The sequence below is a fragment of the Peromyscus maniculatus genome, chromosome 5 (assembly GCF_049852395.1).
Source record: "Peromyscus maniculatus bairdii isolate BWxNUB_F1_BW_parent chromosome 5, HU_Pman_BW_mat_3.1, whole genome shotgun sequence".
Taxonomy (NCBI): domain Eukaryota; kingdom Metazoa; phylum Chordata; class Mammalia; order Rodentia; family Cricetidae; genus Peromyscus; species Peromyscus maniculatus.
Genome location: NC_134856.1, coordinates 106483522 through 106498855, shown reverse-complemented (window position 1 = coordinate 106498855; position 15334 = coordinate 106483522). Strand labels below are relative to the sequence as shown.

At 48.1% G+C, this 15334-nt stretch overlaps 1 protein-coding gene across 1 annotated transcript in view; it reads left to right on the top strand.

Moving 5' to 3' along the window:
• Nucleotides 1-1113: 1113 nt before the first annotated feature.
• Nucleotides 1114-15334, top strand: part of Aldh5a1 (aldehyde dehydrogenase 5 family member A1) — a 28468-nt gene continuing 14247 nt past the window's right edge. Inside the window, exons 1-4 of the mRNA XM_042278297.2 lie at nucleotides 1114-1556; nucleotides 11053-11136; nucleotides 12741-12911; nucleotides 14428-14544. Coding sequence (XP_042134231.2) covers nucleotides 1236-1556; nucleotides 11053-11136; nucleotides 12741-12911; nucleotides 14428-14544 — 693 coding nt within the window. The 5' untranslated portion in view covers nucleotides 1114-1235. The remainder of the gene's footprint in view (nucleotides 1557-11052; nucleotides 11137-12740; nucleotides 12912-14427; nucleotides 14545-15334) is intronic.

Genomic DNA, 15334 nt, shown 5'->3' with positions numbered 1-15334 from the left:
CTTCCTTCAATAAGACCACACCTACTCCAACAAAACCACACCTCCTAATAGTGCCACTCCCTTTGGGGGCCATTTTCTTTCAAACCACCACAGTACCTTATTTATCAAACAAATCTTATTTATCAAATATACCTTATTTATCAAACATATGTTGTTACTTATCTAAATTTCTAGTAGCTTGGTCTTAAACATTTAGCAGAGGCAAAAGTAGTTAGATATATATCTTAAATCATATATATCTATATGATATATCTTAAATAGGCTTTTGTTAATCCAAATAGACCTTTATAACCTTAAAAGCTTATCATCATATAAAAATCCATATTAATCCAAAATATTTGAGACTTGTTGCTTCCTTGGTCTAAAAGGAGATACAATGATGAACTAAGGGCTCAGGCAATCCTCACACTCTGGTTGACATTTTTTTAAACAGGGTCTCACTAAGTAGCCCTGGTTGACCTTGAACTCACAGAGCAGCTCCTACCTCTGCCTCCCAAAATCCTGGGATTAAAGGCATGGGCCTTGATTGCTTCCAGTTACTAATTGGCCAGACTTCAGCCTTGCTAGTTGCTCGACCTACAGCAGCTAGGACATACAGCATCCCAATCTACTTGCAAAGGCCCAACAGAGGAAATATGTAGGAAAGCATCAAGAGGAATCCCTGAGGCTCACTTCGAGCCCGGTTGAATGGTTGCCCCAAATCCCAGTGCTCAGGAGCGCTCTGCTCCAAATTCATGAACGGGATATGAAGAAAAGCATTCAAGGGGCAGACTGCTGAGTCTCATTAAACAATGGTTCCCAATCCCGGTGTTCAGGAGCTGCTGCAGCCTGTGGAACCTCGATTTTAGCCTTGGTGCCATCTCTACACCGAGAGCAGATTGCTGGGGCTGGGGAACAGGGGAACAGAAGGTTCTCCTGTCACAGTGAAGGCCTTAGAAAAGACAGGTGAGCACGCGACAGCGGGAAAGGTTAACTTATGTGTGCAAGTTCATCTTACTAGGAGTCTTTTCGCTTCGCAGGCCCTGGAGAAGGGCGCCCCGGGAGCACAGCCCGGTTCAGGACCATGCAGCTCCAGGAGCACAGAGAGGGGGCGCTCTCGGCGTCCCCGCCATCCCCCGCCGCCGTCCCCGCCGCCCTGCGCGTCCCCGCCGCCGCGCTCCCGCTTCCCCGCGACCCCTGAGCTCCTGCGAGCCCGCTTGCCTCTCCCTTGCCTCTGTCGCCGCCACTGCGGGGCCATGGCGACCTGCTCTCTGCTGCGGAGTTTCTGGGCCGCGCGCCTGGCGCTGCCGCCTCCCGGCCGCTGCCTCTGCCCGGCGTCCGCAGGAGCCCAGCGTCGCAGCTACGCCCGCGGCCCCGCTGGCCTCCCCGCCGACCTTCTCCGCGGGGACAGCTTCGTGGGAGGCCGCTGGCTCCCGGCCCCCGCCACCTTCCCCGTGCAGGACCCGGCCAGCGGCGCCACGCTGGGCACCGTGGCCGACTGCGGGGTGCCCGAGGCCCGCGCCGCCGTGCGCGCCGCCTACGATGCCTTCTGCAGCTGGAAAGGGGTCTCGGTCAAGGTGAGAGCGCCGTCGGACGTTGGCTCCCGGCCTAGTGGGAGGCCGATCCCCCAAGTGAAACCAGCCCGTGACACCCACCCACCCACCCTAGTTCGCCGGGGGTGCACAGTGCAGAAAGCCAGAGCAACAACAAAAAGATACAAATAAGTTTGGAGCTTGGGATCGGTGCCCACCACGATGTCAGATCCCCTGTTTTCAAATCTCAAGGAAGAGAGACCGACAGGGGTGCATAATAAAAGTGAGCTGAATAATGTTAGCCCGTGTGTGTGTGTGTGTGTGTGTGTGTGTGTGTGTGTGTGTGTGTGTACAGAAGGGGGAGGGAGAGAGTGCTGTATATGGGAGCTATATGTGGGGGCTGTACATCTGTATGTGTAGGCTGCATGTGGAGCTGTGTGTGTGTGTGTGTGTGTGTGTGTGTGTGTGTGTACAGAAGGGGGAGGGAGAGAGAGTGCTGTATATGGGAGCCGTATGTGGGGGCTGTACATCTGTATGTGTAGGCTGCATGTGGAGCTGTGTGTGTGTGTGTGTTTGTGTGTAGGAGTTGTGTCAAGGACACTGAGAAAGCATGTGAGAGCTTTGCTCAGGGGAGGGGAACATCCAGGTGCATTCTCTGATTTTCAGTCTTAATGGGCAAGGGCTGCCACTTACTAATAGATGTGTGGACAATGGGGACAGATGGTAAGACAGAAAACTGCGTTAGAAAGTCTTCCTCCTTCGTTTATGATATTACACCTGCAGCCAACTCCGAGAAATCATGGCTTCCCTATCATTCACTGCCTCTCTGAAGATAGGTGCCTAGTGATAGGGGTACAAGCACCAGAGTCCACCCACCAGTGGGTAGTTACTGAGCACCAGCTACCTGTCACATACTTCGGGAGATGCTTGGAATGCTGGGGTGGGGGCATGCTGGAGATATGGTTCAGCCATTAAGAGGCACTTGCAGAATTTCTGGGTTCAGTTCTCAGCCCTCCCATGGTGACGATTAACAGTCTGTAACTCCAGTTCCAGGGAGTCGCAGGTACTCAGAAGGTACACATGTGTACGTGCAGGCAAATGCTCATATATGTAAAATAAAAGTAAATAATCTTAAAAAAAAAATCCAGCCCCTTACAAAGCTCCTATGATGTGTGTGTTTGGAGGATCCAAACTGAAAGCAATAAACACCTACCTCAGCCAGAAAGTGCTGGAGGTGATGAATAACGTGAGGGGCAAAGGCATAGGCAGGCCCAGAGGTCAGAGGTCAGAGGGAAGGGCAAGGTGCAGAACAGAGTGTGATCATGTGTACAGGTCTGTGAGGATGTCACAGCAAAGTACCGTTTGGGTGGCTGACGTGACAGAATCGTGTCTCCCTGCAATTCTGGAGGCTAGAAGTCAGGGGTTGGACTGACTAGTTTTATGTCAACTTGACACAAGCTAAAGTCATCTGAGAGGAAGGAGCTTCAATTAAGAAAATGCCTCCATGAGATCAGGTCATAGGCAAGTCTGTCAGGCATTTTCTTAATTAGTGATCAATAGGGAAGGGCCCAGCCCATGGTGGGTGGTGCCATCCCTGGGCTGGTGGTCCTGGGTTCTGTAAGAAAGCAGGCTGAACAAGCCATGGCGAGGAAGCCAGTAAGCAGCGCCCCTTCGTGGCCTCTGCATCAGCTCCTGCCCCCGGGTTTCTGCCCTGTTTGAGTTCTTATCCTGATTTCCTTCAATGATGAACTTCACTGTGGAAGTGTAAGCCAGATAAACCCTTTCCTCCCCAGCTTGCTTTATGTTCATGGTGTTTGGTTGCAGCAATAGAAGCCTTAAGACCGAGGTCAAGATGGCAGCAGGCCTGGTTTCTCCTAAGGCCTCCCTTCCACGCGTGTAGACATTGTTCTCGGTTCTGTCACCCTCACGTTCTTCTGGGGCCACTTGTTGACCTGTGACCTAGCTGAGCTTAATCACCTCTTTAAACTTTGTCTCCAAGCACAGTCTCATTCTCAGGCACTGGTGAGGTGGGTCCAGACTTGAACACCTCACTCTTGGAGGGGACACATTTCCCCCTATTACATCAAGGTCAGTCTTCCTGAGGATATAAGGACTAAGAGAGGTGAGGGGAAATCCTGAACAACTCAGGAACGTGGCTACTTGGCTTCCAGAACAGCAAGGAGGCGCTTGTGGCCCGTAGTGGACCAAGAACTGGGAGGACATGCAGGAAGCTGTCAGAGAGGTGGGAAGGAAGGAGCTGCTTCAGCTGGGACCTGTGGACCACCCAAGGACTTCAGGTTTACTTTGACTGGCTGTGGTGGCAGGGAGACTCCCGTCCTGGTGCTGACGGGAGACCTAGGAGGGCAGTGGTAGAGACAGACCTGTTGAGAGGAGCTATTGGCCTGCTTTTGTTGTTTGTGTTTGTTAATAAGGAAACTCCTGAGGCAGGCTAACTTTATAAGGCAAATAATTTTGTTTTTCCTATGGATTTAGCTGGCAGAAATCCAAGATCAATAATAACCTGTGGTGTTTGGAGGTCTGTAGGGCCTCCGTGGTCAACAATCCCAGAAAAATGTAACCCATTCCTGGCACTAGGCTCTTTATTTGTTAGCTTGTGGTGACTTCATTTTATATCTGTCTGTCTGTCTGTCTATGGATGCTTCTACAGTCAAAGTCATAGGTTTCCAGTGACTTTTTTAAAAAGAGGATTTTAGTGTCATTAAAGGCCATTGCTGGTGCTCCTAGAACTTGATGTTAAGACCCACTGCTGAAGATAACACATATTTGAGTCATAGGACATGGAGGTATCGAGCTGGTCCTGATCTAGAAGCTTCATCTCTACTGGCTATGTCTGTCCCAGTGCTGGACAGTGTATGTACATGTGCTGATGGACTTTCTGTCAACTTGACACAAATAGGGTCATCTGGGCAAGGGGAATCTTAGTAAGAATATGATTGGCCTGTAGGCAAGCTGTCAGGCATTTTCTTGATTGATGTGAGATTGTGGGTGGGGCTGCCCCTGAGCAGGTGGTCCTGGGGTATATAAGAAGGTAGGATGCGCAAACCATGAGGAGCAAGCTAGTCAGCAGCACTCCTTCATGGTCTCTGTGTCAGTTCCTGCCTCCAGCTTCCTGCCCCCGATTCCTGCCCTAACTTCCTTGGCTGGTTGACTGTAATGCGGAAGTGTAACATGAAATGAACTCCTTCCTCCCCAGGCTGCTTTTGGTCATGGTGTTTTAGCACAGCAATAGAAACCCCAAGCCAGAAATTAGTGCCAGATCACAGATTGCTGTGACTGACCTGGTCATGTGTTTTGGGAAGGATTGTGGTACCATTGGAACTTCGGGAAAGCTGTTGAGTGCTCAGAGCTCGCTGGGCTGTTCTGTAGGGGCTTGGAAAATAATGTTGAGATCAATGCAGATGATGGAGGGCTGGCTTGTAAAATTCCAGAGGGACATTTTAAAGTCCCTTAACGACTCTATCAAAGCTATTTATGTTATTTTGAATGAAGAGCTACTAAAGCTAAACGTTCACTTTCCTGGGACAATCAATGCTGGTTAGCAGGAGCTGAGAAATTAGTGGTCACTAAAAAGAGCCCAGCAAGCCAGGTGTAGTGGCACACACCTTTAATCCCAGCACTCGGGAGGCAGAGGCAGGAGGATCTCTGTGAGTTTGAAGCTCTACAGAGCGAGTACCAGGACAGCCAAGGCTAAACAAAGAAACCCTGTCTCAAAAAAACAGGAGACAGACAGACAGACAGACAGCAGCAACTGGGAGATGAAATCTTCTGTGAGTATTTTCTCAGGGTCAGCACACAGAGACTGTGGTCCAGGGTTGGATGAGGCTGTACCTTTTGCTGGAAGCCAACTTTAGTAAGGTATAAGAGTTACCCAGGTGGTACTGGTTTTGAAGGCATGAGGGATCATTGAGAGAAGTTGAGGCTTGATGCTGTGTGGCAGGCTGGAGTCCCTGAAGAAAGGCCAGGAGAACCATGGGTGAAGGTGCAGACTTAGTAGAAGTCCCAGGATTGAAGGGGTCATGAAGAAAAGTTGAGGCTTGGCACCATGTGGCAGGATCAGAGTCCATGAAGAGAGCCCAGGAGAGGCAATTGGTGACGGTGCAGCCTATTTGCATCAGGACAACTCCGCATTTTGGAGATGCCAATACGATGGTGGGATGGCCACCAAGTACGGTGGTGCCAACCTGAGTCTGTGAGATTGTGTGCTGTAGATGGCAGAGCTGGAGAAGTGCCACTGCCAAGTCCAAGGCCATGAGCGCCAAATGTCTGGCATGGAGCTTTGCACAGTTGGACCTTGGTTTTCTCTGATCCGATTGAAACTCCGCCTGGTTATAATAAGAAGTATTGAACTTATTTTAGTTTTGCAGGAGCTTACAGTTAAGAGACTTGGGAATTTTTACAAATATTTGGGATATTTAGAGAGACTCTGGGTATTTCAGAGAGATTTGGGGTATTTTAGAGAGAGTTTCGATGTTCTAGAGAGACTGGATGTTTTAAAGAAACAAAAGTGTTGAATATAAAAGTAGGAATGTTTTACCTTGTGATATTTGTAGTAACATGATATCCAAGAACAGCAAGAAAGAGAAGGCATGGCCTAAATGTGTGTGTGAAGTTGACCAGGGGTCGATTGTGCTGGCTAACTTTGTCAACTTGACACAAGGTGGGTGGGTCATCTGGGAAGAAGGAAATCTTAATCAGGAAATCCGGTTGGTCTATGATTGATGATTGATGTGGAAGGGCCTAGCCTAGTGTAGGTGGTACCACCCCTGGCACGTGGTACTAGGATGTATAAGAGAGTAGGCCGAGCAAACTACAAAGAGCAAGCCAGTTAGCAGCACTCCTTCATGGTCTCCCGTGTCCAGGTTTCTACCTCCAGTTCATGCCCTACCTTCTTTTGATGATGGACTGTGAGATGAAATAAGCCCTTTCCTCCCCAAGTTGTTTTTTGTCATGGAGTTTTAGCATATAACAGTAGAAACCCTAAGACAGCACATTACCAGAGGAGAAAAGTAATCATCAATCTTACCCAGCTATGAACCCCACAAGCTACAATAACAACTGGCCTGGCAAGACATGCCCATGTACAAGTAGTAGCATGAACATTATGGGCAGAGCCAACCACTTTCTGGTTGAATTTAAGTCCCACTCTATAAGATGAAACCCATACCTGGTACCAATGTCAGGCCAAGAACCTCTGGGAGAACCTACTTCTGTTATTCTGCTAAATGGGCATAATACTAAACCGATTCCTAATGACTTTGTGTTATACCCATAGATTAATGTGTCTTTCAATACTAATCAGAGAAGCTTCTATTTCTATATAGATGGTGATTAACACAGAGACCAGCAAATGGCCAAGGAGCAGAGAATAAAAGACTGCAGAATGTTCAGCCCTAACTGGGACATCTGTATGGCATCCCTACATTGCATCCCCCTCCTCCCAAAGCTCAGGGGTCATTTCAGAAGAGGGAGCAGAAAGACTGTAAAAGCCATAGCTGGAGGGTGAACACAAGGAAACAGTGCCTCTCAACCTCAGCAGGACAGCTACATATACAAACTTAGAGCAGTTGTGAGTAGAGGCACAGCCCTATGCAAGCCCACGCTAGACCAAATCCCAGCAGAGAGGGGAGGTGGGACTTTCCTACCCATGCCTAACCACGGAGCTACCGCAGTTGACAGCCGCTGGGAGAGGGGGAGTCGGTTTCTTTGAGAGTTTTACCCCAGTAAGTCAGCCACACTCCAGCGGAAGGCCACACATCCAGGAGTATATGGGGAGCACAAACTGGATTTGCTAGTTGAAGAAGCAAAACAAGAGAACACAAAGTTGGGTGTGTCTGGGAGACTGTGATCAAAGTACACTGTATGAAATTCTCAAAGCATTAATAAAAAATAGATAAAATATTAAAAAATAAGTTTACCATTTGAATCTATAATTGTAATTAATGAATTAAGTTAGAATAGCAAGTTGACCCAGTTGTTGATTCACACACACACACACACACACACACACACACACACACACACACACAGTCCAATATGAGCGTGTCCTTATGGATTTGGCCTCTGGTAAAGCCCCTAATGATGGATGACACTGTGGTAGGGGCGTGCCTGATCATATCAAAAAATCTGGAGACAGAGTCGGTGGTAGAGCTCGCTTTTCTAAGAACCCACTTTTGGAAAAACTAACTCCAGGGCCATCAAGCTAGCTCAGTGGGTAAAAGCAGTTGCTGAACACATCTGGGACAAGTGTTCAATCCCCCAGAGTTCACATAAAGAAGGAAGGAGAAGACCAACTCCACGGGTTGTCCTCTGGCCTCCACATGTGCTGTGTGGCACCTAGGTGCCCTTTAATAACAGTGATAACAAAATATTAAAAATATATCTAACTCATGTCCCATGAGTACTGCTTGAATCCCTTCTAAGGACATTCAGACTACAGAGTAGGTGCTGCCTTTTATCAGCGTCACACTGAAGACTTAAGCCTCCAGCACCAGCACCTGGGATTAGGGAGTTAGGGACACACTCAAACCATAGCCGAGGACATTGCTTGACTTAGGTGGGAGGTCATGACGGCTCAAACTAGGTAGAGGTAGTGCCAAATGGTCCCATAAAGGATGCAGTTTAACGGAGAGCTGACTGTATTCCCTGATGTATTATTAAGGGATGTATGGGAAAGGAATCAATTATGACCCCAGCCATTTTGGTCTGAGCAGCGGTTAAGGGTAAAGTCAGCACCCACTGCTGAGGAAGGATGTAAGTGGAGCCATGCTGGGCGAGATGTCAGAGCTCAGTCAGGACCCCTGCCTCTGAGATGATGAACTGTCATCCAGGTAAGGGTCTAGATAGATGAGCTGGACTTGGAAGGTGAGCCTGGGCTAGAGGGGCAGATATTAAAGTCACACATGCAGGGGCTGTGCATGCACTCAGCTATGGGGATGATGGGAGAGGAGGAGGGGCGGACCTGATCCCTGGACTCTCTAGCATCTTTTTACAGACTCACAGTGGCTTACAGTGCAGGGGTACAGGGAGCTTTTCTAGTCCTGTTGGTAGTTTGGCAACCAACTACCTGGTGTTAGGACCCCTCTGAATTGCCAACATCATCCTGTCCTCCACCGTAGCCTCCATCCTAAGTGCCTCAGTCCTTCAAACATCAGCATGCTTCAGCTCCAAGATTACAAGAGCCTTGGACTTCTTAGGGGAACTTCGTTCTTGAAGGAGGCGTTCCCGGGTGCTGGATTGTTACTGAGGGGGACGTTCTGCAGATTCCCTGCAGGAAGCAGTGGAGGACAAGCAGGGAAGGAGCCTCACCCTCCTTTACCTTCTCCGGGTCGGACTCACTTCCCTTCCCGAAGCCCCCTCACCTCCCACCACCACAAACGATGTGTTCTTGAAGGTCTAGCTCATGTGTAACGTCTGCCTCTGGGCCTGCCCGTCACGCAGGCTTCCATTATCCTCCCTTCTCTGAAGCAGCAGAACTGGTCCCCACACACTGTCATCAACCTCAGTCTTTCATGTGTTTACGACCTTTTTCCTCCTTGTGAACTAGAGGATGAGTTAGTTTTCCAGGTGACCAAATACCTAGCAGAAACAATTAAGGGATGAAGAATTGAATTTGGCTCACCATTCAGGGGGATTTGGGTCATGACGGTGGGAAAAGCATGGCATGGTGGCTGGACCGCATGGTGGATCTCCACATGTGGCCACTAGACACCAGGAAGCAGAAGAGAGCACCAGAAGTGGGACCGGGCAGTAACCCTGAAGCCCCCTCCGCTCCACTGTGGCCCACCTCCTCCAGCCCAGCTGTCCCTCTAAAAGGGCCACAGCCTTCCAAGACAGCGCCACCCTCTAGGCACCTGGTGAATACATGTGAGCCTGTGGAGACACTTCAGGTTCAAACCATCACAGCGCGAGAGGAAGGGACTGATATTTATCCACAACCTCAAATGCTAATGTACTAGTTTCCTAGATTGCTGCAAAAAAAAGAGAAAAAAAAAATATCTCCACAAACATAGCAACTTGTGGCAATGTGAGTTTTCTTTCATAGTTTTTTTGAAAGTCAGAGGTCTAAGGTGGGTTGGCATGTTTTTGTTCCTCTGCTGTCTCAGGGAGCTGTCACCAGTTCAGGGAATGCGGCTGCGGGTAACTGAAGGCTGAGCACTGTTGCTGGTGCTTCCTAAGGGATGTGTTTAGTCTTTTGAAGGCCCTGTGAGGCGGACATGTGAGTCATGTTGTGGCTGAAGAGACTAGGTGGGTCTAGGGAAGGGCCTGGGGCGGGAGCCCCATGTGGCCATCCACTCCTCCGCCTTTCTGAAGCTCTATTTGAGTCTGTGTGTCCACACAGCCCCTTAGTTAGGGTGAACAGGCAATCTTCAAGTTACTGGTCAAGTGAGGATTTTCCCACGTCATGATAGTTTAAGAGCAGTGCATTTTCAGTGGAATTGAGGCTTTTGATCTTTTCTTGGGTGAGCCATGCATGTGCAGTGGGGTCTCCCTTTTGATGCCAGGCTACGGCAGCAAGCCATGGCTTCCAGACAACTTGCTATGAGAGGAAGCTCTTGACTTTCCACTGTATTGCTGAGCTAGACCTGCTCCGTCGCTCACTTGTGTTAGGAGCGCTTTCTCCTTGGGATGGTGTTGACCACCAGTGGGTTATTAGGACATAACTTCATCATAAACGGAGGGGGGGTCTCTGTCAGCATTCTACAGCTGCCGTAACAAGAGGCTGCCAACCGGGGAGCTTAACAAACAAAAATGTCCTGTCTTAGAACTGAAGTCTAAAGCCAAAGTATTCATTCCGACAGCGGCTCCTTCTGAAGACTGTGAGGGCAGGATTTATTCCAGACCTTTTACATGGTTTATAGATGGCTGTTTCTTTGTATTTATTCAGATAGTGTTTTCTGGATGTGTGTTTTGGTGTCTGTGCCCAAACACACACACACACACACACACACACACACACACACACACACACACACACACACACACCCTTTTTCCCCACTATGTATTCCTGGCTGCCCTAGAACCCACAATGTAGACCAGGTTGGCCTTGAACTCACAGAGATCCTCTACCTTCTAAGTGCTGGAATTAGAGACATGGACTACCACACCTAGACCACGTCTTGTTTCTAGAATGACACCAACCTCAGACATATATTCATCATTGAATTGATACAGGCTTGCCTCAAAATTCTGGGTCCAAGTAATCCTCCTGCCTCAGCCTCCTCTTTCATTTTCTGGTGGCTTCTTCATACATGTGTGTCATTATAACTTACTCCAGTTTGTCCCTTCTGTCACTCCCTTGCCCTGCCAGATGCTCATCTCTTCTGGGAAGAGCACCCAGAGACAAGCCCAAGAGTGTTTCACCAGCTATTGAGACATCCTATAGCCTGGTGAAGCAGACAGTGAAAGTGAACTGTTCTGCCCCATGTGAGCTGCACACACAGCTGCTGCTTTGGGAGGGGAAGGCTGTGGGGTGGCTTTCTTTCCCTTCAGTTCATTTGCTTCTGTCTCATTTCTTTTCTAGGAGAGGAGTTCATTGCTTCGCAAATGGTATGACTTAATGATACAGAATAAGGATGACCTTGCCAAGATCATCACAGCCGAGAGTGTGAGTTCACAAGCTTGCTGCCGTGAGGAAGAGTCCCGGGGTGGTTAAACCAGAGCTTGGTGGTTAGACAGTCAAGGCTTCCCCTGGCTGGTGTCCTGCAGCTTAGAAACATTCGATCCTTCGATGACAAAGGGACTGAGTTGTCATGGTGCCCAGAAAACACATTTGCTAAAACAAAATATATGTGCTCTAGTGTATATGTTACTAATTTGCAAAAAATAGATTTGGAGGGCTGGAGAAATGGCTCAGCAATTGAGACCGTGCACTACTCTTGCAGAGGACCCAAGTTCAGTTCCCCAAATTCACATCAGGCAACTCACAACTGCCTGTATCTCCGGCTCCAGGGGATCCAATGCCTCTGACCTCTGTGGGCATCTGCACTCATGTGCACACACTGCCCCACAGACACATACAATTAAAAATGACAAAAGTCAATATTTAGGAAATAGGTCTGTTTGGAACTATATGAACAATGATTTTTTTAATCATTCCGGTTTTTATTTATTTTTTAAGACTTATGCTATTATTTATTCATGTATATGTATGTATGTACACATGTGAGTGCAAATGAGGCCAGGAAAGGGCATTGGGCCTCCTGGAACTGGAGTTACACATGGTTTTGAGCTACCATATGGGTGCTGGGATTCGAACCCTGGTCCTCTGGGAGAGTAGCCCGTGCTCTTAACCACTGAGCCAGTTTTTTTATCTTTTTTGAAATATAATATTGCTCATTTATTTCCTGAGAATTTCATACATGTATACAATATATTTGTAGTCTATCAGTCTCCCCCTTCCCCCAGTCCGACTCCCCTGGCATCCCTTCGACATGTCCCCTCCCGGTTCCATGTCCTCTTCATTTCACTTTTGGTGACCTTAGTCCAGATAGTGCTGGTCATGGGTGTGAGGCCACACACTGGGGTATGGGCAACCGACACGTGGCCACCCCTCCCCCACCAGCTATCAACTGCTTATATCTCCTAGCTAGCCATGGGAGCTTCTGGGCCCCAGTGTTAGAATTTTGACTGGCTTGATCTTGTGTAGTTTTAACTTCAGCTGCTGTGACCCAGTTATTTTTCTCTATTAACCCGTTTTTAGTTTCCTCACTTTCTTTGTTTTTTTTTTTGTTGTTGTTTGTTTGTTTGTTTGTTTTTTGAGACAGGGTTTCTCTATGTAGTTTTGGTGCCTGTCCTGGATCTCGCTCTGTAGACCAGGCTGACCTCGAACTCACAGAGATCCGCCTGCCTCTGCCTCTCGAGTGCTGAGGTTAAAGGTGTGCGCCACCACCGCCACCAGGCGTTCCTCATTATTTTTGTTTGTAAAATGCACCATTAGTTCGTCCACAGAATCAGATTTCACACCATGATTTAGCATTTGGGAAGCCTTAGAATATACAGTGCTCTGTGTCCACCCCTACTGTGAACATATGCTGGCGATTCTTCTTACCTCCATCATTTCAATCCCTAAAACTTGCACCAAGGGTAGTCATTTCTCAGCAGCCTCTGAGCTTTTCTCTTCTTCTCGCAGCTTTGAATAACTTAGAAACACAGAGCTGTGTTTTCCTTTTTTGGAAGACAATGCACATGACCTTTTCTGGTTTGATTTAGGGAAAGCCACTGAAAGAGGCCCAGGGAGAAATTCTGTATTCAGCCCTTTTCCTAGAATGGTTCTCCGAGGAAGCTCGTCGTATTTATGGAGACATCATCTATACCTCTGCCAAGGATAAACGGGGGCTGGTCCTCAAGCAGCCCGTTGGTGTGGCCGCAATCATCACACCGGTATGTGGCAAGACCGGCACAATCCGGGGTGGGAGCCCGGGTGGGATGGTGGGAAACGGTGTCTCCTTCCCAGTGAACAGGTGTGGTGGCCGTCATCCTCCTGGCTTTGCCACCTGCCCTTGGCTTCCTGATTCCTTCCCTGGAGGTAGAGGTGTGTTTCCACATTCTCCCTGACAGCGTCAGATGTCATGGCAGAAGTGGGAGTACATGCCTTCCAATGCCTTCAAAGACCGGGTGACCCGCAGAGGCTTTTCTGACTTGGCATAGAGACTCCATCCTGGTATTACCGAGCTCCTCCGCAAAGACCTTTGAAATTTTGTCATTTTTTTAATGGACTTTGAAGGGGATATTTTCTCTTTATTATTTAGGCCATTGTTAAAGAGATATGTTTACTTTGTGATTATCATCAATAGCAAAGCATTTGTGCTTCTGTGGGTAGGCACAGGGCCAGGTCCTGGAGGTCCAAGGGTGTGAATTAAGATGCTACCTCTGCCCAGCTGGGTTTGCAGTATACCCCTTCCTCCCACTGGGCCTTCCTGGAGGGGCTTGGTGCCAGCTTCTCTCCAGGGTTTGACAGCTGTTTTTCACAGCTGCTGGCCTCCCCTGTCCAGAACTGCTTTAGATAATCGTCCTTGCTACCTAGACTGATGAAGCCTGCCCTGAAGTTCACTTTTGCTGGTCATGTGATCTTGGACACCTTATTTAACTGTGATGCCTCAGTTCCCCCAAGTCTGTAAATAGAGACAATAATAACAATGAGTTCGTTGAGATGTCATAAGGATTTAGTTCATGGGAATTTCAAAATACTTAGAACCATAGCTGAGACAGAATACACATTACTCAGGAGTTTGTTAAAATAAGTTACTGTGGGGCTGGAGAGATGGCTCAGCGGTTAGGAGCACTGGCTGTTCTTCCAGAAGATCTGAGTTTGGTTCCCAGCACCCATATTAGATGGTCAGCACCAGGGGATCCAGGCATGTACACACATATATCATACATATATACACATACACATAAATAAATGAAATTATTATAGATCCATGGATATCTAGTCCCTATAAATATGTGGGTGAAAGGAAGTAAGTCATCAGCCATGTTCAAAGTCACATCACCAATATTTTACTTAAAGAGTCTCAGTCCAAATCTAGCTCAGCCCCTGTGTTTATTAATAAAGTTTTATTAGTACACACGGGGTCCACTTGTGAGCCAGTTTTTATGAGGCAACTGCAGAGATGCAAAGCTGTGACAGAGACTATACATCCTACAAAATATGGCCCTCACGGAACACATTGGTCTAGACAGTTTTGTGCCGTATCGAACCCCCCGACTGTGTCCTGCTTCTGTGGACCTCCTGAGTCCCTCACACTGACCAGGGTCAGGTGTTCTGAGAGCTCACCTGCACGGCAACAAACAGGTCTGCCAGTCAGTTGTGCAATGGGGCTATGACTGGCTCTGGCGGGCCTTGATTGGCTCCTGAGGCAGTGCCCACACTCTCTTCCTTCCTCTGTTCTTCCAGTGGAATTTTCCCAGTGCCATGATCACCCGGAAAGTGGGGGCCGCCCTGGCAGCTGGCTGCACCGTGGTGGTGAAACCTGCCGAAGACACGCCCTACTCCGCCCTGGCCTTGGCGCAGGTGAGTCTCTGTGCAGACCAACCAGTGCCCAGGTGGATGCTTCTCAGGGTCAGGGGGAAGCATTTTCGGAATTCCCTTCTCTGCCAGTGATGTCTCCTCCTGTGCACAGAGTGTCTCTCTTGGGGCACAGCAGCTGTCCTACCTCACGTGCTGATTTAGTAGAAAAGAAGAAAGGAGGGGAGATTTTCAGATTCCTGTTGGTCACATTTTGATACCCTAAAAGTGATATTGATCCATCATCATTTTTCATTGCACTAAAAATGTGGGCGTTTCCCACATTTAGGAGCTTTCTTTTACTTAAATTTTTTTTTAATTTTAGTTCATTTATTTATTTATTTATTTATTTATTTATTTATTTATTTATTTATTAGTTTTTTTGAGACAGGGTTTCCTGTGTAGCCCTGGCTGTCCTGGAACTTGCTCTGTAGAGCAGGCTAGCCTCAAACTCAGAGATTCACCTGCCTCTGCTCGGATGAAAGGCATGTGCTACCACCACCCAGCTTTTCTCTATCTATCTATCTATCTATCTATCTATCTATCTATCTATCTATCTATCTATCTCACTCTCTGTTTCTCTCATGAATTTTTAAGTTTTTTTTGGTTTTTACTTGTTTTAAGATTTATTTGTATTTAGGTATATGTTTGTGTTCTCTGTGTGTCGTGTTTATGCAGTGCCTGCAGAGGCCAGGAGAGGGTGTTGGCAGCCCTAGAGCTGAAGTTGCAGGTGCTTGCAAGCACCCTGGTGTGGGTGCTAAGGACCTAATCCAGGTCCAGGGAAAAGCAGCCAGTG